Source organism: Apaloderma vittatum, unplaced genomic scaffold (assembly GCF_000703405.1).
Source record: "Apaloderma vittatum isolate BGI_N311 unplaced genomic scaffold, ASM70340v1 scaffold7402, whole genome shotgun sequence".
NCBI classification, from domain to species: Eukaryota; Metazoa; Chordata; class Aves; order Trogoniformes; family Trogonidae; genus Apaloderma; species Apaloderma vittatum.
Window position 1 is genome coordinate 1 of NW_009705170.1, and position 16,060 is coordinate 16,060.

The following is a 16,060-nucleotide window of genomic DNA, read 5'->3' on the forward strand; positions in this document are numbered from 1 at the left end:
GATCGCTCCTGACGACCCTCATACGCATGCGGTAACCAGGCAGAGAATAGGCAAAGCGGCTCTTGGAACACTATATAATGCCACCGTGAACAGCTATTCTCTGGAGATCTCCCCCACCGAATCGAAACAGGCAGACCTGAGAGACGTCGCTGGATCTGTGGTGGTAGCTACACTTCTTGCTATCTTGAACTTTTATTGCTTTGCTTTTCATTTTCCTTATCTTTCTTTCCTATCGCTCTCCAGTGGTTGTTAGTAAATAAAGGGTTTTGCTTTTGTGACATCTGACACCGTTTGTGTCTTAGTTTCACCTTTGCGATCAAAACGAATCACCTTGACTCTAACCCTTATCAGGTATAAGCGGGTCAAGACAAGCTGCACAATGCTGGAGCCAAAGAGCTTGCTGCAAGTCATGCAGGGAGAGCAAAAAGATTACTCTTGTTAATCAGCGTAGGAGCAGATATGGCTTCTGCTGGTTCCTCTCTATTATTTGATCCCTGAAATCCTTCTGTAACTCCCACTAGAGTTCCTAGCACCAGTCCCTCAAGGAATGTGAGACAACAGATGCTGCAATTTCATGGCAAATGTGCAGCAAATCCCCATGTCCCGCCCCAGCCAAAGGCTCAAGAGGCTCTTCCTCCTTCAGCAGCAACACAAATCTGTAGGCTTATTCCTTCTTGTAAAGCAAGGGTATGGTGTGCACTCCAGGCAGAGATGGGTGGGGGTTGGTGGGTGGAGTTTTTTATATTTTTGGCTTTGCAGAGACAGTCTGGGCAGCAAGAACTGCCTCAGTTGCATCCTTGTTACCCTGGGGATGTTGTAGGGACCTTGCTGGTAGTCAAGGATGGGTCACAAAGGGTACAGAGATTGGGGCCTCGCACTTGAAAATCCCACGTTTGCCTTGGGGATACATCTAAAGTAGTCTGGTAACATCTTTCCTCACACCATCCGTGTGATTTATGTTGGCATTCAGGAATGTCTTGGGGTTTCATTATTTTTTTTTTAAATGAAAGAAGCCTTCGAAATTCACTGTAATTTACTTACGATCGTATAACAACCATCAGGCTGTAGCCAAAGACGCTGATCCCAACCATGAAATAGGCCATGGGTAGCCTGTATTTTAACCAGCCAATTGTCCTCTGGTTGTTGTAGTAGCCATAAAAAAGTGCCGAGTATTTGATGTAGCCCTAGAGGAAAAGAAAAACAAACCTTTGTGGAAGCTCTGCAGCTTTTCTTCTGCAGGTAAGAGGTTTCAGATGAAAGCTGGAGAATTTAAAACGAGGAAAATCAACCTAGGAGAATTTTTAGTGTCTCACTCTTGGTTCTTCGCTGCCATCTCACCTTTGAGAGCCATCCTCATAAGATCCTCCTCCTCTTATCTTTCTCAGAGAGGGGAGAAGAGGGAGAGCATGTCAGAGGCTAATGGCTGAAAACTAAAATGTGGAGATTTTTTCATCACTGTTTCATCCTTCCCAGAAAAACTGCCTCATTGCTCTCTGTAGCCCACCTGCTTCTTTAAGCCAGTATCAAACACTCAGATCTTGTAGAAACGCTGCAGCAAAGGGTTTTCCCTCTGCGAGATGAAGATTTTCCTTTCAGCCTGGAGGCAGCTGATGCCTGGTACCCTGCAGATTTAGTTCCTTTTACCAGCTACCACCTGCAGAGCAAATATAACTAAAGACTAAAATCAAAGCATCGCTTTCCTGTTGGAAGCAGAGCTCAGATGCAATCTCAACCATGTTGTCTCAAGTCGATCTATTTTTTTGTTGTACAAACAGTTGAGCATTCAATGGGTGTGCAGATTTCATCTGCGTCAGCAATCTCTCCCTATTTTTCTGTCATTTCTCATCCAAGTTGACGTGTGTCACCGCATATTGTACTTCTCTATTTTCTGCCTGTTGTCTTTCGGCTCAGAAGTGAAGTGTAGTTAATCAGTCTGTCCATGACAGCTGAGCAAGCTCCCCTCTGATCAAACCTTTGGGCTTGAGACACAACTTCAAGCTTGTATCTGTAGCTATGTGGTGCATCTTGTTTAGAGACATTGGATAATTTGCATGGGAAATGACCTCTGGAGCCCATCTGTTCAAGTTCCCTGCTCAAAGTAGAGACAATTTCAAAATGAAGTGCTGTGGCTACAGCAGAGTTCTGAAAACTCTCCAAGGATGGAGATCCCGCAGTGCTGATGAGCTGCCTGGGGAAGCACAGCAAGCCCCTAGCACGATTCCGTAGGGTTCGTCATGAGTTGTCTGTAGTGTATGCTGGGGACACTTAGTGAAAAAAAGCCTCATAAAATATGAAGATAAAGCACTAGTGAAGTGTTTGGTTGTGGGTTTTTTTTCTTTTCTTTTTTTTTTTTTCTCCCTTCCGGTTGCAATCTCAAACCTTTGGGTTTTTTATTGATCACATGGAGGGGACTGAAAAATTAGTTTCTCTGCTCACATCATATAGTAAGTTCTTTAAACTCCATTCTGGAGGCGTGGTGTCAGGTGTCCAAGGGAGATTTATTCCTTTCTACTCCTCTGGAAATCCATGATGTCACCTCCTTGCTGCCAAAGCACACACTTCCCCAGCTTTTCTCTCTTGAAATGTATTTTTCAGGATCCCAGTATTGACTCTTCATTGTATGCCTGCTCTGAAATATGTTTCTCCATTGCACTTCTCTTGTGGAACTTGCTGGAATAAGCATCTATTCATTCTCAAAGGGCAAACCTCTGTGAAGGGCTTAATTTGACATCTTCTGAGTAAAGATGGATGTTGTTGCCCCATAGCTTTGTGTATAGTTTACGGTCTCCCAGACAAAATCAGCAGTTGAGCAACAGGCTTCTTTTTTTACTATTATTTTGGTGGGTTTTTTTCTGGACAAATGAGTTGAAATTCTTATATTTTGACAACATGCTGCTCAGATGAGCTTTTCATTCAGTGCAACATTATTCAAACTGTCACTAATTCACCTCTGAATTTTGGATTCTGGCAAGTGGGGGAAAGTGCTAGGAAAGTAAGATCTAAAAGGATCCTCAGCAGAAACTGGGTGGTGAACAAAAGTTTGGCCCTGTCAAGTTCCTGGACACACCAGTATTTGAAGCCTCATTAATAAATTAAATAGTCTGGCTTATGCTGAAGTAGTTGTTTGGGTGGATATAGCTAAGGAAATTGTGATGGGGTTTATTACGGAAGGACTGGGTCCCACGCTTGTAATAAGTGGGCCAGAGCCTGCAAGCATTTAAAAAAAATACTTCCAGAAGTAGCAACTTCGTCCCTGCAAACCTGAGAAACATATATCTGTGTGTGTGCACACACATGCCAGCCAACACCTTGTATATGGATGTGGATCAAATCCGTACCCAGGTGCCTGCTCACTTGTGCTGTTTTGGCCAGAAATATCTGGAGATCCACAAAGATTTTGTGGTGGCGATGTCTTTGTCCTCCTGAAGAAATAAGGATGTTGCTGCTTTATCTTGGAACAAATCCATCCCTGCAGCACCACTATCTGCTGGAGGGTTTTAGGAGGTGTTCAAACAATCTCTTATGATTAGCACTTCTGCGCTTACCTCAAAATCCCAAAGAACAGAAAAATCCATAGCTGTTGCTTGTTCAGCCCGGGGTACAGTTTTCCTTGGCATGCTCCCATATGGCATTCCCATCAGGACCTGATGGATATTAACAGGGATGCATGTATAGTACAACACACGGTACAGTTTTTTGCAGGTTTTTTCTTTTTTTTCCTCTATGGTTTATTTTCCTTTTTGTTGGTTTTAATATCTATTTTATTTCTTAATACCAGTTAAAAATATTTAGAATTAATATCACTCAAATAACCAGAGGACATCCCTTTCCCTGGTAATGTCCATTGCACAGCAAGTATTTTGCCAAGGACCTGTATCCCTCAATGAACATCTCCAGTTTAAATATCTTTAGTTTAGTAAGAAGTTCTTTGCTTGAACTTCGTGGGTCTAATGCAATAAAGGGCTTAGCTTTATCTATTTATGCAGGACTCCTCCTCTGAGAGAAGTCAAGAATGCTGGGTTGAGCTTGCAGTATGTTTCGTGAGATATAGTCTTGAATTGAAAATTGATGTCAAGGTGAGGTGAAGGGCACTTAGGTTTGGGCAAGAAGAGCATGATGCAAAGAACAGTTTTCATGGCACAGCCTCTGCTGATGGCACCAGGCAAAGCAGGCCTTGCAGCAAGTCCAGCAGCTATTGAAGTCCAGGCCAAGAACACCAAGGGCTGTGGGAATTAATAATATATTTATGAGCAGATTCTGCCTGATGCCTGTACCAAAATATCTCATTAGTGTTCATAGCCTAGAAAGATCCCTGCATGTAATCTATCACTTATTTTTTAGGGCTATCTAATTAATTTCAAAATCGTTTATGATTAAGCTTTTATTGCCCAGCTACTCTCCATATCGTAACAGCTCAGTAGGCAATGAGTAACAGTACACGTACTTTAAAGACGAAAGCTGTTTAGTCTTCTACTGTATGTATAGTTCCTAATAAAATACATTTATATTGTTTGATGCTAATGGTTATGTCTCTTCACCCTGGGAGGAAACAGAGCCTTTTACTTTTGATAGCGTGAGCAACCACATTAAGGAGAACAAAAGCATGGTCCTCAGGAGAGACTCTGGGCTGCATTTTTGCTCCATGAAAATCTGCATTGAACAGAACAGATGCTGCTGTTTGCAGGATGCAGAGCCTTTAAAGACTGCGCCAAGTAATTTAGTCAGAGCTATAATGGCTACATCATTTTTTTTTAATTATTATTTTTTTTTCCAATAAGCAATCACATAAATTTGGCTGTGAGATATTTTGCCTTCTCCAGGAATAGCAAGAAAATAGGAAAAACTGAAAATAAAACTCTTCCTTGTGAATCATCTGAATTAGAAGGACAGAAGAGGAATATTTCCCAAACAAATGTTAGCTGGGAAATTATTCCTTCCCTTGCGGGCCCCTCCAGCAGGGCCATGCTGTGCCCCTCCCACCCCCAAAGAACGATGGGTTTCCTAATCCCTTTCAGAGCACAGACTGTTTCTTTCAGCTCTTACAGACCTGAGCTTGCACCTAGGATTCATAGGTCATATTCTTTAGTAAAAATGTAGAACTAGCCTTAAATTAGGTATTTGAGCTCCTGTTTTAGTCATGAGATGGGCAGGATAGTTGATAGCATTATAGACTGTCTGATTTCATCCGGGCTTTTCTTCTGTGTAAATAACAGCCTTATAAGTTGTTCTTTGTAAATAATCATCCTTATACATTTCCTTTTCCTACAGCACCACCTGTTATAAGACACTTGTTTGACTGTCAATGTCATGTTCATGCTAAGTAAGATATTACTGAAAGGAAAAATGAAACACTTACCTCTGGAATTATAACCAGTCCAAATATTAACCCAAAAAGGACCAGATTTACTCCGTACATCCACCGCAGAAAGATGAAGTAGGAAGCGACTGAAGAGCCGAAGTGGCCTTAAACCAGAAGACACTTTGTGGTTAGGAGTTTAGGAGGATTAAACTGCCCTCAGGAAGACCTGGACCCTCAGATCTCCCCAGGGAGTTGCCCAAGACCCTCCCAAATATCCCCACAGCTGATGGAGACAGCAAAGGCCAGAACTGCGTGCTCCTCACTTGGCACCAAGGAGCTGGAGCATCATTTGGAAGGGGGCAAAGCTGTCTTATGGGACACCTCACCACCACCCTGCCATAACTTCCACTTACTCTCCACTTCTTTTATCTTCATCTCCCAGGGTATGCACTGGGTTTTAAAATTGTCAAAGTCTCTCTTAAATTTCACCCATTTCTGAAACAAGATAAAATCGCCATGAGCAGGAGGTGCAAAGAGGAAGGCTGTTGTGTCTGCAGGGCTCAGGATCTGAATCTGATCTGAATCTGGTCTGAATCTGATCTTTTGGACTATTTCAGAAACTACCTTCAACACAAAAGCCCTCCTCCCCCCTCCTCAAATGTTCATGTTGATTATCTGACTTTCAACCTTCTCAGGCTTCTGAAAAGCTGCAGCTGTGCTACGAGTTTTTCACATCACGTTACATATATATGTATATATACACACACACATATATATATAGGGGGCCGGTTAGCTCAGTCAGTTGAGCGTGGCATTAACAACGCTAGGGTCACAAGTTCGATTCCCATTCGGTCCCCATGCGTTGCCTGATCTAGTCGAGAGGTGGCGTCCCTGGCGACAGGGAGGCTGGATTAAAATGATCTCTAAGGTCCCTTCCAGCTTAGCCCATTCTATGATTCTATGATATATATATTCAGACCTAGCTCTGGATTGAAAGAATTGGTGCAGAACCAACTCTATTCAAAACAAAATTTAATTTGATAAAATACTGAGCTTGAATCCTTCCTCATCAGACTGACAGCTAAACTCCCATTGATTTCACCATCTCAGACCTGGCTCCCTTTTCTGCTTCTCAGTATAATCTCCATGACAACATGCAACTTGGCTACCCACTTCAGTCTTAAAACACAGTCATCATTCTTCCCATTATCTCCTCATTACTGGGGAATTCACGGATTCATTACAGGAGTCCATGAGGCAGTGTAAGAGTTTGACAAGGCAAGGTTTTGGGGATTGCAACCAGAAAGCCATGGTTTTCCCTGCTCCTGCAAACCCTCCCTTGCTTCAGGGAAGGCTGCAATGAGATTCAGGTGTGGGGGAATTTTCCTAGTATTTTTATTTTTAACGTGGACAGAAAGATTTATTCTGGTTTCCTCATGTCTCTTTTGCCAAATATGGGTTAATAAACCCTACCGAAAAGGTGCTGAAAGCATAACCAGGTATCCAGGCCGACACCTGAGTAGCACTTACCTTTGCCATCATCATCTTATAGGCGTACAACTTTTTACCCTTCCCTTTTCCCAGAGCTCCTTCAAACTTCTCTACAAAAGCTTGTGCCTCCCTAATTGAAAAATAAACAAGCAGGTTATTGAAGCAGTGAAGGGATCTTTTAGCCTGCACCGGAGAGCATCCTGCATTGAGTCTGGGGTTTTGGCTGTCTGTGGGGGGTGTTTCTCTCTCCCAGTGCTTTGGTCATGAAGAAAATGAGATTGTCTTGTGAAACAGACTCCAAGAGGACGCAGAATTTTCATCTGGACAAATATCAGAGACGTGCAATTGACCACAGCGCCAGAGAAATGAGTCCATGCTGGTCAGGAGTAAAATCAAGCTGCAAGTTGAAATTAGATTTAGAATAAGATTTCTAAGGGAAACACAGAGAAAAGAACCTAGGTAGGTGCTGTTAGAGTATGCTGAGTTTGTGAATAAAGTTGTATATTGGTGTTGCTAATACATCATGCAAAGAGAACCCCGAGTGAGCAATGTGACTGCCTTGTTTAGGTTCATTTGTGGATGGTGACGATCACTGTGACTCAGGGATAAGATGAAGGGATGGAGATATGTTATCAAATGCAATCCTAGGCAGAATATTATCCAGGATCCTACACCAAAGGGAAAATCTGTCAGAAATAGTACTTTTTTTAATTATTTTTTTTCCAGCGGAACATTGGACTTTTAGGGTCATAAGGTTTTATGTGTAATGAGCTCAGGCTTGTAGCGTGCCTGTGAGAGAGAAAAGCTGCTTTAACACAGTTCCCCTATATAGATCTTTACCCAGATTTTTAGAAATAATTGGCAGTGTTCAAGGCTCTGGTTTTAATGGAAGGTGGACCAGGTCTTGGTCTTCAGGATGTAAAAGAAAGAAGCAGAGACACAGGGTGACCATCCAACCTTCCCAGCCTGGTCACTGCAGCTCTGAGCATCTTCTTGGCAAACACTGCCAGAGGAGGGGGTAATCACCACTCCCTGGGGGGCTCTGAGTGCCTGGACAATGCTCTTTTGAAATTGAAAAGGGTTTCAGGGGATTTTTAAGCAATTTGACCTTTGCTCCTTAAACCTCTGCCAATAATACAGTGTTTCCCCACTCCTCGCCCCCCCAGCAGCACTTTCTCAGAAGTGTGAAGTAACACAGCACTTTGCTGCTCTGATTTCTGTCTGACAATGGGCATGAATAAGCAAACCAGGGCACAGAGTTTGCTTTAACAAGCAGCCTGACGGTAGTGAGTCATTTGGTTTTAAATACAAGGGTAGAATGACCTGCAGTGGGTATCAGGTGAACAGATTTGCGCCTTGTCTGTTCTTTGGTTACAGAGGCTGAAAATCAAATTCCACATTTTAACACTGATCATTTCAACCCAGGCCAGGCTCTGCTGTTGGCTTTTTCTGAAACTGGAGTGCATATGCAGCACATATGCAACTTCTAGGAAAGGCAAAGTGCATTCATAGGATGAAGGGTAATGATTTTACACTAAAAGAGGGTTGATTTAGACTAGATAAATGGAAAAAAAGTTTACAATGAAGGTGATGAAACACTGGAACAGGTTGGTAAAAGCCCCATCCCTGGAGACATTCAAGGTCAGGCTTGATGGGGCTCTGAGCAACCTGATCTAGATGAAAATGTCCCTGCTTATTGGAGGGGATTGGACTAGAGGACCTTTAAATGTCGCTTCCATCCCAAACCATTCTGTGGTTCATCTGACAGTCAGGAAAGACCCCAGCGGTGCGGGTTCCTGGTGTGACGGGTACCTGAGCACTGAGAGCTTCTTCACCATCCTCCAGGGCTTGTTCCTCATGGTGGAAATCAGTTTTTTCTTTTGCTCCACCTGCTCCATCAGCATCGCAAGCTCTTCCTCAGACAGTGACTCCTCGTCAGACGAGTTGGAAGAAGCAGAGGAGGTACTGGGAGAGACACAAAATAGGAAAGCTCACAGGAGTTAGAGCTCACCCAATGCAGTGCTTTGGACCACCCTTCAGCTGCAGAAGCATTACCTGTGTTTACAACTGACTCTGGAGAAACATTTTTCACACCTTCAGAAGGAAATGGAAGATATGGGGAGAACCAGAGGGTTGGGACAAGCAAGAACGTGGAAGAGGAAGAAACTTGAAAACACGAGAGATCCATTTTAACCAGCGTGTTTCTGTAGGCCAACCAAAAAAAGTGCCCAGATCTGATTTGCTCAAGCTGTCTTGTTCAAGAGTGCTTTTCTACTCCCATCTGAAGGTGCTATGACTCTGCTGTGTGCATGGATCTGATCCTGGCTGAGAAATGACAACAACACAACACCTTGGGAACAGTTTGGTTGTGCGACATTTTACACTCTTGCTTTCCCCTGTTGTATCTCTTTTGGGAGAGCGGTTTCACAGTCTATTGGTTTTGCAGCTCTGACCCATATGCCTCTGGCAGGTCAACCCTGCCGACAGCCTGACATAAGGCACCACACTCAGGGGTTGCTAAATTACCTGTTTTTCCTGTCTTTCTTCTGTGTGTTTGCCCCCTCTTTTCCTTTCTTGTTTGTTTTTTCTTTGTTTTCTGACTCCTTTTGACCTTTGGAAGGAGCCTTTTTGCCTCGCTCTCTCTGCCGGCTTCCTTCCTCACCTGCCTTTTTTCCATGACTGTTTTCTCTTTGGTAGTTTTTTCTCTTAGAAGCTCTGTTTTGTTGGCTGCAACTATCTTCCTCTTTACTGTCTTCTTCTTCTTCATCTTCTTTGTTGTTCTCTTGCTCTTTCCTTTCGAGTCTGCTTGCTCGGCCAATTTCCCTGAGGGGCCGTTTCTTAGGTTTCTTGTCCTTTACTTCATCTTCTGCAAGGGATAAAAAAAGAAGTACTTTGGGAAATCCATACTGGCAAAATAAGAATCTGTCAGAAAAGGGCAGGAGGCCAGGATGCTTGATGCAAACTCTAGGGAAGTCAGTGAGCAGATGCCTTTTGAGCTCAGTGTGCTTTGTGTTATGCCCCATCCAAGAATGACATCCAACCCTTCAGTTATACAACTCTCATTTAAGATGGGGATGGGAGTCTTCTATTTATAGAGAGAAAATGTCCAGCTTAGGCAGCACTTGGTTTTGTTTCTCTTCGTTTTCTTGTCTATAGGAAGGTCTCTACCCAAAGAAGAAAACACCCAGATAGTCTCTGATGCACATTTCATTCTAACTGGCATTACAAGCTAAAAAGCTCTTTTTTCCCCAAGTCAGAAGTGCTTCCAGTTTGAAGGATTGAAATGGAGCATGATTTTATTGCAGGATATTATGGAAAGGGGAAAAAGATAATTCAAAAATCCCCGAACCTCTCAATCCCTTTTACCACCAAGTACATTTAAATCAATACTCACTTTTCCAGAGTCTTTTGGCTTCTTATTTTGCTAAATTTCTGGTTGGTTGAAAATAAAGTGTTCAAAAAAACAAACAAGCAAACAAATTGCAATTTTGGCATTGATTTTTCCCCAGGTTTTGAGAATAGAACACGGAATTTATGCTGGAATTGTATCCAGAGTAAAAAATGAGCAGCTTAAAAGGTGGGGAAAATAGAAGCAAAACGAATTTGAGTATTTGTATTTTTGTTCTGCTGAAAAATTAGGAATTAATAGCAAGGAAATAGTTTTTGCTTGCTAGTGTAAAAAATTAGTAGGTGGTGGTTTTCACGCTTGTCACTGGGAATGAGAAGGAGCTTTCAACTCATTTCTCAGGAGCTATTAGTCAGGTTTCAGTTACTGTGTAATGGTTCATCTCGGCTGAATTTCAGTTAGTGATCTAGGTCAAAGGACCACCTACCCTCTTTGGGAAAATTACTTTCTCATATTTTATAGGTGGTACAGACATGGCTGTGAACCATTTTTTGCAGTAGAGTCTGCATTCATATCACCTATCCAGTGCTGTGGTCTTGCTTCTTCACTAGCTCTCTTTATTTAGTGTTGCAATCCTTCCACTTAGCTATTTCTCTTCATTTACTATACATACGGGGTTAAAGCTGGCTTTAATCCTGTCACTGGCTCTTCCTGATTTTCCTCACAGCTGCCAGCCTGCCTCCAATCCATTTTTGTTTTTATCTTCTCATACCCATGATTAATCCAGATACCAGCGTGTTATGTTCTAAGCCAGCGTTATGGAGACTGCAAGCAGGACCTTACTGCAGTGCAAAGCAGTCCCAGCCCCGCACAGGATGGTGCCTTACTCTGATGTCCAGTTCCCTAGGGATGACTGCCGAGGGATGTGGGCTCCGAGAGCCTCCTGCTCTGAGAATTGGGGCAGAATGGTGGCTTTACATATCACGACTATAAGTCAAACCTCGAGGGAAAAAGCTGCTTGCTTACAAGGAGCGGAGGAAACAGTTCCTGTTGTAGAGCAAGTCACAAGTCAAGAGAAAAAGGAAAGATACCACCTCTTGTATTTCAAACAACACCAGATTTTTTAATCTCTACATTACCTTCACTCTCTGTGTCACTTTCGACTTGTCCATCAATCTCTATTCCAACTGCAAGACAAAGAACAAAGAGTAATTGCAAGACAAAGAGTAATTGCATTTGTTGCTGGGATTTGCACAGATGATGCTTTACACATCTAGCCCTTAAGTGCCAGCCGAACTTGGCAGAACATCCCTTATTGATTATACATTATACTCCTTTCCTACAGCACTGCTCTTATTATTTGCTTCAGTTTGGCAGTTTGACAAAAGCTCCCTGCTCAAGCAAACCGAAACTGCATGACCTTTAAGAGACACAAAATGGTGCACTTGGAAAGTCCCAAGGTGTTTTTGTCAAGTAATTTTGGCAGCATCCAAACTGAAATGATCTCATAGCAATACCAACCATCTTCCATGATGACCTGTAAAGCACATTTCTTTTTCTTCCCCATCACAGCCTTCCGTCTTTTGAACAGACACTGTAGCTGCTATGCTGTGCGCGCACACCCCGATCATATACGGGTCCCTCGCTCTTCCAGCGCCCATATGCTTGACTCCTTGGCGTTGCAGAACATAGGCACATCCAGCCGTCGATGTCCCTGGTGCTTGCAAGTCATGCGGGAGGGGTGGGAGAGGCAGGGAAGACCCAGCTCTGCCTCAGCCCACCCAAACACTTTCCCTTCTGCTCCTTTCTCACTGTGAAAAAAAGAAAAAAAAAGACAGCACCTGTCGGCATTACATTGCATTTCATTATTTAAACATGAAGGAAAGCCCTTTGGGTGGATACTCGGGTGGTATCGTATGAAACGCGGACACAAGTCACGTCTGGTCCTGACATAAACAGGTGTCTGGAGGCTTTGAAAGGATCAATTTTCTTAATGCCATATTCTTTACTGACCTGTGTCAATCTGTGTCACCCTGTTAGTCACTCTCCTACGCCTTATTAAACCTCTTGGTCAGTGCCCCTCGGGGCACAGCAGTGGGTTACTCTTTGTCCTCCATACACGTCCTTTGCAGGGACACTCATGAGCTAATAGATGCGGCAAGGAGTCAGGAGTCAGGGCACTGGGCTCTCTCTTTCCTTTGCTCCTCTATTCTGTGTGACCTTTGCCTACTCATTGCACTTGCTGGTAAAATAGGATAGATTTTCCTTCTAGGCGCTCTGAGGCTTAATTAATTAATGCGAGACCCTCATCCAGAAGGTCCTTTAGTACCGCCAAGTATTGTGTTGCATGCTGCAGCGCGTGCTCTTTTGATGGGCCAAGAATAGGTTTGTCTGAGCAACCTCTGGTCTTTAAACCAGCAGCATCTGCAGGTTCCTGGGAGAGCTTGTGCATCCCCATGGCAAGGGTCCTCCTTCACACGTGTGGATTGCTCAGGAACTGTTTTACCAAGAGGAAAGCTTACTCTCACGCCATCTTTGAAATCTGCTGCGGACCCTGCTCTGGTTTGCACAGACATCCCTTCAGGGACCAGGTGGGTTGATATTACAAAAAGACTTCTTTTCAAGTTTTGGCTGCCCCCCCGGGAGAAAGGAGCATCGTGGAGATCAGCTGGAGACTGCTGCCACCAGCAGCTCTTGAAGACGACTCCAGCACTGGGGCAGAGGCAGCACCCAAGGAGGTGCCATCCTGAACAGGAGACTCTCTGCTGCTTTTTGCCTGCCAAATTTTGGTCCAAAGGCACCTTTCAAGTGTTTTGAGACTAACCTCCTGAATTGTTTGATCTGCCTTTGAGTTGAGCTCATCTCGCCTGAGCTAAATACATAATGTATGGTATATGGCCAAACATTATTAACAGTTCAAACCCTACAAGTTCATTTACTATGTGTTCCCCACACTGGTGGGTCTGACCGGGTCTGAAGACATTGGTAGTGGTTTTTGAAGGTGTCCTCAGTGAAGAAGTTGCACCCTATGTGTCAATGAGATAGGCTGAAAAGCTGTTCCAAATGTGATCACTCTGTCATTGCATTAATACTGCTCCAGGCAAAATGGAACAATTCATAGTTCCTGGAGGCTACTGGAGTAGATTTTCTTCAGGCTCCTTCAGTTGCCTCAAGCCTCAACCCTTAAGTATCTCTTTCCCAAGCAGACCATCTAGGGACTTCATTTTCCTTGATAAACGAAAGCCATGTTCCTGGAGAATCAGGTGGTAAGAGGCAAAAAGGGGTGTGGATGACCATCACACCCCCACAACACTGTGCTCGGTGCTTGCACTGTTTCTGCCCTATGACCCTTCTCCACCAAGACATCATTGAAAAACGATGAGGAGGGCAAATTTGGTTTTCTACCAGAAATATGTGGCCAGGTGGTAGCTCTGTCTCATGCCTGTCCTTAGATTTTGTAATCTGTTTGTGGCAGTGGCAGCAGGGTGTGATATTTTCATGGCAGTCACGGGGGATATCTGAGATCACCCTGCACTGCAGGAAGGAGTGATAACTGAGGGGCCCCAGAGCCAGAACAGCAGCTGTTTTGTACATCAGTACAGGTGTTTACTGGCTGAACAGATCTGCAGCAAGCTCTGTATTGATGTTGCTTCACCTGCCCCGTACCTATGCTGACAAACATAGTGAGATTGACGGTGACCAAACTGCACTCTTATGGGCTGGGTGGTGGCATTTTACCCTTGCATAGGCAGGGAGCGTTACCTTTCACACTTTGAACTTCACTGGACTCCATCCCATAGAGCAGTGTGTAGTGGCTGGCAATTATTTCCTAATGAAGATGGTTATCTGGGAACAGTCTGCCCAGGGAAGTGGTGGAGTCACCATTCCCGGAGGGATTTAAAAGCTGTGGAGATGTAGTTCTCAGGGACATCAGTTAATGATGAGCCTGGCAGTGCTGGGTTTACAACATCTTTCTTGTAACGAGGGGTTAGAAAAGACCTTTAAGATCATAAAGTCCGACCATTAACCTGACAACACTACCTAAGGTGCTTCCTTAAAGGAAACACGCATACAAAAATGTTGCAACAAGCCCCAAGTGTCGCATGCTTGGGAGAGCAACAAGGCATCTCGTGAGCTGGGAAAGAGGCCATGCACAAGGACTTCTCATGTATCTATGTGTGCATCAGAGAGAAGACAGACCCCCCCTCCATGTGGGGCTGACCCAGTGGACCTTGCAATGGGGGAATGCACCATTCCTCAACACTGCTTGTACTGCTGTCCGTGGTTTCTGAGCCTGGTTTTCCTAAGAGGATAGTGTGTCTTGTGGGGTTTATGATTTCTTAGGAATATGGATTTGGGAGCAGGGGATTAATGGGTTAGTCTTTTACCTCTGAATTATTCCACAAACAGTATGAATAAGTAATGCACAGCCACGAATCCAACTATTATTTACGTAAATGTCAGACTTTGTATGCAGAATGTGAGCAGTTTATGAAATTGTAGCACTAGTTTTATTGTCCTATACCAAAATTCGGTTTGTTTCTCCCCACATTGGCAACTAACACCATATAATTTTGCAGTTTGGAGCTTTAAAATAGAAGGATATTAGGCATCTCACACACCTCCAAGTGTTAAATAAAAAGCAGTTGTGTTATGGAGAGAGGGTAACTGAATCCTGGAGGCACATACAACATGCTTCTAAATGCTTAATGAGCTAATGTTTCTCCCTTCCTTGCTTTCTGATTAACATAAGTCTTTAGCTAATTAATCCATGGATTACATTTATTCAATATTCATCTCATCTATAAGGAATCTGTACTTGAGAAGGTTTTTCAGTAATAACAATAATACCTGACCCACATGTAGATATTTTCATGAGGCATAAAACTTGCGGATTACCAGAGCCAACTTTAATGATATATCTGAGACAGACATTTCCCAACACTGAACTGTTAAGGAAAACTAAATTATCATTTTTTTAAAACAACATAATCACATTTTCCAGGGTCTTGTGCTTTGCCCATGGAAATAACCTTTATCTGAATAATCCTACCCTGCAGCGGGGAGGGCGAGGTCCTCAGAGACAGAACTACAACTTTTTGATTTCTTTCCTCTTGTTATTTTGTAGTATTCTCTCTTCGGCTTTCACTCACCTCTTGCCCCGAGGCAGAGCTGGGAGTTTCCCTGGGAAGGAGTGCGACAAGCTCTGTACATGCTGTTAGTCTGCGTTTTAGCTCAAGAACAATTACTGCCAAGGGCTGCTAATTCAGGTGGCCTGTCAGGAAGAATTAAACCCAAACAGAAGGAAGATGTGCACTGGCAGGTCCTGGAGCTGTGCCAGCTTGGAGAGAGAGCTCTTGACGTCAGATCAACCATAGGACACAGCTCCTTATCTTGTAGAAATTGGCAATATTTTTTTTTTTAAGATGATGCTTACATTGCCCAGCTGTGTGAGAACGGAGTGCTCCTTTAGCAGCAGCCTTATGGGGAAAGGCTGCAATTATTAAGACCTCAGCCTAGGGCAGAGCCCCAGCCCATATCTGCCAGCTCAGTGACATCTTCCCTGGCTCTGTGTTTTGTGAGAGCTAAAGCAGAGCAGAAGCAATTTGATTGAGGAAGAGAAATACCATGATCTGGCATCGTTTAGCACATTTATAGCATGCCGCAGCAAGCTGCTTCCACTTTTGCCACTCCCTGAGTGATGAAGGGATGCTGCTCACAAGAGTGATGGTTTTAAACTAGAAGAAGGTGGATTTAGACTACATATAAGGAGGAATTTTTTTTACAAGGTGAGTGGTGAGACACTGTCACATGGGGCCCAGAGAAGTTATAGAAGTCCCATCACTTGAAACATTCAAAATCAGGTTGAACGGGGCTCTGAACCACCCAATCTAGTGAAAGATGTCCCTGCTCACTGCAGGGAG

General features: G+C 43.7%; 1 protein-coding gene across 1 annotated transcript; it reads right to left on the reverse strand.

Moving 5' to 3' along the window:
• Positions 1–1,037: 1,037 nt before the first annotated feature.
• On the reverse strand, positions 1,038–11,868 carry LOC104270819 (transmembrane channel-like protein 2). The gene is made up of 9 exons (XM_009865290.1): positions 11,772–11,868; positions 11,276–11,323; positions 9,317–9,656; positions 8,603–8,755; positions 6,830–6,920; positions 5,713–5,794; positions 5,357–5,463; positions 3,546–3,644; positions 1,038–1,184 (listed from the first exon to the last, which is right to left on the reverse strand). Exons 1-9 carry the CDS (start codon positions 11,866–11,868, stop codon positions 1,038–1,040), a joined length of 1,164 nt encoding a protein of 387 aa, XP_009863592.1.
• Positions 11,869–16,060: the final 4,192 nt, after the last annotated feature.